Raw genomic sequence first — 10132 nt, 5'->3', positions numbered from 1 at the left:
ATATTCCTTCTGAAATCTGGTCGTACGACCTTAGCATAATCGTGTATTACATTGCTAGTAGTCCGAATATTCACGATATCTTTTCTTCCACTAATGCCTTACATTTTTATATGGTATGTCTTATTCATTTGATATTGGCACTGGATATTTTCTGAGCTGTTGAGATAGAATGCGAGATGAGAGATTGATATCGTTTAAAGAAATTATTAGAAAATTGCGTTAGTTACAAATTTACCTCACTACTACTGTTGTACTTCTTATCTGTTTATGATTTGCCATATTGATATGTGGACCACTAGTAAGTGTCAATGTCGACCCCTCGTCACTACTTCTCCGGGGTTAGGCTAGCTACTTACTGGGTACGCGTTGATTTACCTACTCATGTTGCACTTCTTCACTAAATGTGCTGGATCTGACAGGTATATTTGGTGATCATCTTAGCGCGTAGGCGCAGCTGTTGAAGAGACTTTACGTGATCTGCATTCCAAACTACGCATCGCAGTCCACAGAGTCTCCACCATACTATTTATTTTATCCTATCCCATTTACATTCTAGATAGATGTTGTGTTATTATTGTATTCATTAGTAAATGCTCATGCACTTGTGACACCTGGTTTTGGGATATACTAGTTGATGCTTACGGTTCTGTATATTATCATCGCCTTTTCATTCCTCTTACAAACTACAAATTTTGTACATTCCCGTGGATTTAAAAGTGTAAATTTCTTTCTTATTAATACTTATGATTTTCAAAGTAATAAAATGAGTAATTAAATTGATCAATCACCGTTGTCTTGCCTGGCGGTGGCATTACACAGACTTAGTGCAAAGTAGCAACACTAACCGCATAAGGTATGAGAATAAGTCTCAAGGTTACAAGCCTAAAAATCCTAACCTTAAGAGAATAAAAGGCCCTTGTTTTGTTTGTGGAAAACCAGGTCATCATGCCTCATAGTGCAAGTACAAAGCAGGAAATGACAAAGGAAAAACTAACACTCCTAAGTCTAACTTAGCTGAAGGAGGTGATATTATTGCGGCTGTCATTTCTCAAGTAAATATTATTGCAGATGCAAAAGAATGGGTGGTAGACTTTGGGCTACTCGGCACATTTGTACAAATGGAGAAGCATTTTCTTCTTATACTCCTATAGAGGATGATAAAGAAGAGGTCTACCTTGGAGACTCAAGTACTACCAAAGTCTTGGGTAAGGGTAAAATTCTCCTAAAACTCACTTCGAAAAAAACTTTACCCTTGTTAATGTATTGCATATTCCTACTATAAGGGGAAACTTGATCTCTGTATCCTTATTGGGAAGAACCGAAGTGAAAGTGTTATTTGAGTCTGATAAGATTATAATGACCAAAAATAATATGTTTGTGGGAAAGGACTATTGTAACTAGGGACTCTTTGTACTTAATATTTTTTATGTTTTCAATAGAAATGCATCAGCTTCTGCTTATGTGGTTAAGTCTACTTATTTATGGCATGCTAGATTAGGACATGTTAATATCGCATATATAAGAAAAATACAATCATTAGGATTAATATTTGATTTAGACTCAAACAAAATTGACAAGTGTGAAATATGTGCTGAAACTATATTGTGAATTAATTATTATTCGAGGGTTTGCTCTATGTTAGTTGCTTGAATTTGTTGAATGAGTTTTGAATTAAATTACAAAGTTAATTGGGATTTCACTTTAATTGGAAGAAAAGTGTTACTGCAATTATCATTGGGTCATCTTGTTTGGGTAAATTTCACAACTCTCGTAGGTAATCAAAAGAGTTTGCAGAGTTATCAATTGACCCAATTTAGAGGAATAGTCGAGAGACGTTCTTCGTAAGAACATTCATTCAGTGTATTCATGCATATGTTCATATCATTTATCATTAGGTTATTTTTACGGAACTCTCATTCATTCGGAAGAAGAATTTGAATCCTTAATATAGATTAATCATCTGTTAAAATTGAAATAATCAATAGAATTTAAGAGTGAACTAGCCCAGAGTTATCCCGAATAATAGCTGATCACATATCTTGTCAAGCCCTTATTCCTCATATTGATATTCAGTCGTTGCTTTCCATTATTCATTCACAATTGAGAATCTTAGTTATTACTCTTCCTTAGTTAATAACTCAAAATCAAACGTTTATTTTCCTGAATAGTGTTAGGCTGAAGATATCTTTGAGCATTATTTAACCCAATCCCTGTGGAGACGATTTAATAACTATACTATCTTTGACTTGCGAGTCTAAGTTTATACACCAATTTTGCGCTAATCAAATTTTGGCGTCGTTGCCGGGGATTGGCGATTACTAGTATTTAAAATAGTTTTCAGTGCTAATTCAAGAACAATTTTTTTATGCTCTTCTTATCGGTGTGCAGGCAACAAGTTAAGTTCAGTGGTATATGACTCAATCCTCCTCCAAGGAATTGGGGCCATACAATCCGGAATTAGACAAGCACCTGCAACAGTTGAGAAGGGAGAAAGAATGAGTGGATCCTTTTTGGGTCAGACTTCGACTCAAAATACAAGGGTAAACAACGAAAAGGAAGTGGACATAGCTGCAACAGAGAGAGGTCAATAATAGGCTGCACGATTAGCAGCTGAAGTAGCCCTTAGGATTGCTGAGGAAACAGTTGAAAAGGGTCAGAGATTCAATCTTAACCGACCCCTCGTTGAAGATGAGTTTGAAAATGCAGCTCCTAGGCCTGATAGGTCTCTAGGGATTATGCTAGACTAGTCTACAACCAGCGACAATCCAGTGTGGGGCCCCTACCCATGCTAACAACTTTGAACTCAAGCAAGGAGTCATCCAGACCATTCAGAACAACTACATATTCAAAGGCAAACCCAATGAATATCCCAATAACCATCTAATGGACTTCGATGAAATCATGAACACATTCCGCTATAATGGAGCATCACATGATGTCATCTACCTCAGAGCATTCCCTTTCTCACTTAAGGATTATGCAAAGCAGTGGTTGAGGAGTTTACCTACAACGTCAATTCGTATGTGGGAAGAGATGACTACCAAGTTCTTAAAAAAATATTTCCCTACTGCTAAAACTGGAAGGATGAGGAAAGAGATTAACAATATCAGTCAAGAGAAGGGGAGACAATGTTTGAGGCATGGGAAAGGTTTAAGGAGTTGTTGCGGAGGTGCCCTCATAATGGAATGGAGCAATAGATGCAACTCCAAGATTTTTGGGACAGGTTAACTCCTTCATCAAGGATATTGCTGAATAGTGCGGTTGCAGGTCCTCTGATGAAGAAAACTCCATAAGAGATTGTTACACTCCTTAATGAACTATCTGAAGATGCAGAATAACGGTCTACTGACCAAGCTGATCGAAGAAGATCCGCGGTCAATGCATGCCCAGATTGTAGCTATGGCTAAGGACATCAAGCAATTGACAATAGCCCAGGTGAAATATCAACCACAGTTGGGATGTGACATCTATGGAATGGGACACCGACTCATGAGTGTCAAACCTCCACTGTAGAGGAAGAAGTTAAGGCATTGGGGAATTTCAACAAAGGCAACTACCAAGGAGGTAACAATTTCAATTCCATGGGACAAAGACATCTGGGTTTCTTATGGAGTTCTTCAATTGGTATCTTGAACTCATGGCAGCAGCAAACTCCCAAAGAACTTGTGCAGGGACCTCCTGGCTTCCAAAACTAACAAAGTCAACAGTACCAACCTCCACAATCCAACAACTCAAGTTTAGAGGATTTAATGAAAGCATTCATAAAAAAATCAGATGAGAACCTTGAGATTCAGGGAACAGCTATCCGGGAGCAAGGCACGGCCATCCAGAATTTAGAAAGACAAATGGGGCAGATTGCATCATTATTATCAGAAAGGGCTCCAAGGACTCTTCCTTCCGACACTAAGAAGAATCCAAAAGAGACGATCAAGGCAGTGTCTCTCATTTCACGACCCAATTCCATACTAGGTCGAGACTGCACCTAACTCCGCCGTTAGGCAAGCTCATAAGTGAAGCTACTATTTATTTGTCTCTTTTTAACATTTTTTTACTACACTGAATTCCATGCAACTATGACAAGTCCTTCTAAAAAAAATATCAGCATAATAAGTATATAGTCTACGGTGATCAAAATGACAAGTACAACAGTACATAAGTGTTACAAATCCCCAAAACTCGGCGTTAAAAGTACATGAGCAATCTAGAAAATATACAAAACTACTAAAAACTAATGTCCGGAAGTAATAAAGAGGAATAGTAAAGAAGATGGAAGGAGACTTCGGTGCTGCGGATCATAGCAAGGCAAGAAGCTCACCCCTAGGTCTCCGTAATGACCGTATACGCGCTCAGGTGACCACAGGTGGAACCTATCTCAGTACCAGCACATCAGTGCAGAAGTATAGCGTAAGTACGAAGAACAACGTATACCCAGTAAGTATCTAGTCTAACCTCGAAGAAGTAAAGATGAGGGATCGACTTGACACTAACTAGAGGTTAATAATAATAATGAAAGTGTATAAAGTAGACATGGTGAACATACAGCAAGTATCAATGAGACAAATAAAAGAAACTACAATAAATACAACAGGAATTCGTAACACATCACCAATATCTCATAACTGGACATGAAGACCCTAACTTAATTATATCCAAACTGGAACCCGTTTCAATTATTTATCACGACATTTCTGAGGTGAACGGCCCGATCCCATAAGAATAGTGGTACTCAGTATTGTCGAGGCAAACGGCCCGATCCCATAAGAGTCGTGTTACCATCATACTGCCTAGGCGAATGACCTGATCCCATTAGAGTGGTGTTACCATACTGCCGAGGCGAACATCCCGATCCCATTAGAGTAGAGAAGTTTACCTCGCTCACGGAAGTACTTGGATGCGAGAGGACATGGATTTTTTATAGATATTAAGTATTCCTCAATTTTCCAAAATAAGAAGGCTAAGTCGATAATTGCAACTTTAAAATCCCTAGTCTCAGCTCTATTCAAGACAATTAATACGTATCATAAACACAACAGTACAATTAAAGGAATGATGTGGATCTAAGTCTACCTGGACATCTCGTGGAATATAGCTACGCAAGGACTCTCGTCACCTAGTGCATACGTAGCTCCCCACACAAGTAATAAACCAAAAGATACACCTAAGGGGATGAGTTCCCTCTTACAAGGTTAGGCAAGAAACTTACCTTGTTTCCAAGCTCACTTCCGGTCCACTAATCCGCTCTAAAAGCCCCAAATCTATGTAGAAAAATCCTAAAGTAGTCAAATATTGTATAATTTAATCAAGATATACTCAAAAGTTCATAATCTAGCTATTAGAGTAATTACCTAACCCAAATTGAAAGATTCTAAAAACTCGCCCCGGGCCCACGTGCCCGGATTCCGGAAATTTTCTAAGATAAATATTAGCCATATATAATTTTTACTTAATTCCATGACCAATTTCGTGGTCAAATTTTATTTTTACCAAAACCCTAGGTTTTTCACAAATCCCATTAATTTCACCATTTTTCCATTGTAAATCTACCTATGATTCACGTATTTAGCCAAGGAATTGGTAGGGATCACTTACCTCTTGATGTTGAAGAAATCCCTCCATAAAATACTCTCAAAATCGCCTAACACCAAGTGGGAAATGAGGGAAATAAAGCTAAGTCCCGTAATAAAAGCTCTAGCACCAGTCGCATTTACGACATCTTGTTTACAAATACGAAGGCCGCAAATGCGACAAAACCACGCAAATATGAAGGTCGTCCATCTCTGATATGGTTGCAAATGCGACCAAATCTTCGCAAATGCGAAGAGTGGAAGGTTCGCAAAAGCAGCAGGATCTTCGCAAATGCAAAATCCTCAGTGCCTTCCCATTTTCACAAATGTGAAAGGTTCCTCGCAAATGCGAACAAAACTTTGCATTTGCGATACCTGAGGCATCAACAAAAAACCAGAAAAACTAAAGTCCTTCCACCGCTCCGAACGCGTCTGAAACTCACCCGAGCCCTCGGGGCTTCTCACCAAACGTCCATATAAGTCAAAAAATATCATACAAACTTATTCGCATGATCGAAACACTGAAATAATATCTAGAATCACGAATCGGACTCCAAAATGCATGAATTAAATCATAAAACTCAAAAACTTCTGAAAACACTTTCGCGCGTCCGATTCATATCAAATCAACTTGGCATTATGCTAAATTTTGTGTGCAAGTCATTAATCACCATATGGAACTACTCCCAGGCTCAGAATCCCAAACGGACCTCAATAACACCAAAGTCTACTCCAAACCAAACTTAAAGAACTTGGAAATTCTCCAATGCACCAACCTTTAATATTAAGCATTGAAATGCTCCCGGGTCATCCGAGACCCGATCCGAACACACGCCCAAGTCCAAAATCATCATACGAACCTATTGGGACCGTCAGATTCCGGTTCCAAGGTGCTCACCCAGATGCCCACCTATGCTAAATTTCTGGAGGAAATCCTTTCAAGTAAAAGGAAGCTATGAAACTACAGTGGTCAAACTCAATGCACATTGCAGTGCCATCCTACAGAATAAAATTCCTCAAAAGTATGGGGATCCTGGTAGTTTTACTATACCCTGCTCGTTAGGGAGTTAAAATTTCATCAAGGCTTTGTGTGACTCAGGTGCATCCATTAACTCGATGCTATTGTCAGTTTTCAATAAATTGGAAAGAGAACTAGGAGTGATCAAATATCTGTCAGTATCTCTACAACTGGCTAATCAGACCATTATCATACCAGATGGCATAATTGAGGATATTCTAGTAAGGGTGGACAAGTTTGTCTTCCCGGTACACTTCATTGTAGTAGACATGGAAGTGAATAAGAAGGTACCTCTAATCTTGGGAAGACCATTCCTTTACACTTGCCATACTATTCTTGGCATATATGAGGGTCAACTCACGCTACAAGTGGAAAATGAAAAAGTGGTATTTCAAATGAAGAGAATGATGAAATACCCATGTGATGAGGCATTTGCTTATGCATGTTTCAAACTAGATGTGGTAGGAGAGTTAGCTTAACAACACAAACTGGACAAGCTGGTAGGTGATTCATTGGAAAAATGCATTACTCAATCGAGCACAGCAGGATCAAGACCCTGAAATCAAGAAAGAAGCTGAGTCATTGGAATATGTAAACCAAGTGGTAGATGAAGATGAATTTGAGAAGGAAAAACTCAAACCAAAGCTGGAATTGAAAGTACACCCAACACATTTAAAATATGCTTTTGGAGACTAACAATTTTCCTGTGATTCTTTCTGCTGATGTGATAGGTAAACAGGAACACATGCTGGTGGAATTGTTGCGCAAGCATAAAAAAGAAATCGGTTGGAGCATAGCTGATATTCAGGGAATTAACCTCGCAATATGCATGCACAAGATCTTGTTGGAAGAAGGGATCAAACTGGTAGTGCAGCCCCAACGCAAATTTAATATAAACCTAAAGGAGGTGATACAAAAAGAGATACTGAAAATGCTGGATGCTGGTATAATATTTTCCATCTCCGACAGCCAATGGATCAACCTCGTACAGGTTGTGCCGAAAAATGGGGCATAACGGTGGTGAAAAACGAGGACAACGAACTAATTCTTACGAGAACTGTCAGTAGTTGGAGGATGTGCATAGACTACCGAAGGCTAAATGATGCAACGGGGAAGGATCACTTCCCTCTTCCCTTCATTGATTAGGTGTTGGAGAAGGTGACAGGGCACGGATGTTACTGCTTTTAGATGGTTATTCAGGGTACAATCAAATATCCATTGCTCCCAATGATGTTGAGAAAACCACATTTATCGGCCCTTTTGGAATCTTTGCATATTGGAGAATGCCTTTTGGACTTTGCAATGCACTAGCTACTTTTCAGAGGTGCATGATGTCAATCTTTTCAGATTTGAATGGGAAGTGTCTGGAGGTGTTCATGGATGATTTTACTCTCAGTGGGGATGACTTCAAAGATTGTTTGAGGAATCTAGAACTTGTACTGAAACGATGTGAAGACACCCACCTAGTACTCAACTAGCAAAAGTGTCACTTCATGGTCAAGGAGGGGATAGTTTTGGGCCACAAAGTCATAGCTGAAGGCATCGAGGTCAACATAGACAAGGTAGATGTGATTTCTAAGCTCCCACCACCAACTTCAGTAAAGAGTATTAGAAGCTTTCTAGGGCATGTGGGGTTTTATAGAAGGTTTATCAAGAATTTCTCCAGCATCACCAAGCCCTTAACAACATTACTTGCCAAGGATGTGAAGTTTGTGTTTCATGTAGAGTGCCTTAGAGCATTCGAGTTGATCAAGGAAAAGCTAGTGAGTGCCCCCATAATGGTAACTCCCGACTGGAGCGAACCCTTTGAGATCATGTGCGACGCTAGTGATGTGGCAGTGGGAGAAGTGTTAGGATAGAGAAGAGATAAAATATTCAGACCTATCTACTATGCAAGTCAGAATTTGAATGATGCTCAGGTTAACTATACTACCATGGAGAAGGAGTTCTTTGCAGTGGTCTTTGCTTTCGACAAGTTCGGATCTTATCTAGTAGAGAGCAAGGTGATAGTGCATACTGATCACTCGGTACTGAAATATATGATGAGCAAGAAAGAGTCAAAACCACGTCTGATGAGGTGGGTACTATTGCTGCAAGAGTTTAATCTTGAAATCAAAGACAGAAAGGGCAAGAAAAACCAAGTGGCATACCATCTATCGCGATTGGAGAAACCACCTGCTAAAATAGTGGACATTCGTGAAGAGTTCCCGGATGAGCAAATTTTTTACATTGCAGCGATCTTTGATAGACCGTCATGGTATGCTGACATAGCTAACTATTTGTGTTGGTGGATGGCTACCACATGACTTGACCTCTGATAAGAAGTGAAAGTTGCGAAGCGAGGTAAAAAGCTACTTCTGGAATGACCCTTTTTTGTTTAAATTGTGTGCAGGTGGCATGATTCGGATATGTGTACCAGAAGAGAAAATGGGAAGTATATTATCCCATTGTCATGATGGAGCAGATGGAGAACATTATGGAGGAAATAGGACAGCAGCGAAGGTCATGGAAGCTGGTTTTTACTGGTCATCCTTGTACAAGGACGCAAGATCCCGTGTGGCTACATGTGATAAGTGCCAACAGATAGGTAACAGTAGTAAGAGGGACGAGATGCCCCTGAATTCCATTTTAGCATGTGAAGTGTTTGATGTCTGGGGCATCGACTATATGGGTCCCTTCCCATCGTCCCATTCCTATTAGTATATCAAAGTGGTCGTTGAATACGTCTCCAAGTGGGTCGAGGCAATCCCCAATAGGATAAGCGATGCTCGGGTAGTATGTGAATTTCTTCGAAAGAATATTTTCACCCGTTTTGGAACTCCTCGAGTCATCATCTGTGATAATAGGTCATATTTTGTCAATAAACAGTTTGCCACACTGCTGTCTAAATATGGGGTAACTCATAAAATAGGAACCTCATATCATGCTCAAAGTAGAAGTATCTAACCGTGAACTCAAAAAGATTTTAGAAAAAATGGATAGTGCTTCCAGAAAAGATTGGTCAATAAAGTTAGATAAAGCTATATGGGCATATAGAACAACGTTCGAAATAACTATAGGGACTTCACCATTCAAGTTGGTATATCGAAAGTCATGTCAGTTACCTGTGAAGATAGAATATAAGGCTTATTAGGCAATTAAATTGATTAATCTTGATCTTAGTCGTGCATGTGAACACAGAATGTCACAAATGTATGAGCTGGAGGAATTCAGATTGGATGCATATGTGAATGCGCGAATTTTCAAGGAAAAAATGAAGAAATGTCATGACCGTCTGATTAAATCGAAAGAATTTTATGAAGGAGAAAAGGTCTTGCTATACCGTAGTAGACTCAGATTGTTCCCCGAAAAATTTAAGTCTAGATAGACGGGATTGTATGTGGTGAAACATGTATCACCATATTGAGCGATTAAGGTCCAGAACATGGAAGGAACAGAGAGTTTCAAGGTGAATTGGCACAGGTTAAAACCATATCTTGCAAGAGGATTTTCTCAGAAATCCTCGAGCATCATAATCAATTGAGGATGCACGGTTGAGTCAAGCTGACGA

At 39.3% G+C, this 10132-nt stretch overlaps 1 protein-coding gene across 1 annotated transcript; it reads left to right on the top strand.

Moving 5' to 3' along the window:
• The first annotated feature begins 8516 nt into the window (after window positions 1–8516).
• LOC142171936 (uncharacterized) lies at window positions 8517–9282 on the top strand. Its single transcript, XM_075235661.1, has 2 exons — window positions 8517–8865; window positions 8975–9282. Exons 1-2 carry the CDS (start codon window positions 8517–8519, stop codon window positions 9280–9282), a joined length of 657 nt encoding a protein of 218 aa, XP_075091762.1.
• Window positions 9283–10132: the final 850 nt, after the last annotated feature.

This window comes from Nicotiana tabacum, chromosome 17 (genome assembly GCF_000715075.1).
Source record: "Nicotiana tabacum cultivar K326 chromosome 17, ASM71507v2, whole genome shotgun sequence".
Lineage (NCBI taxonomy): Eukaryota > Viridiplantae > Streptophyta > Magnoliopsida > Solanales > Solanaceae > Nicotiana > Nicotiana tabacum.
The sequence above is the reverse complement of the archived record's forward strand: the minus strand, read 5'-3'. Positions and strand labels throughout refer to the sequence as shown.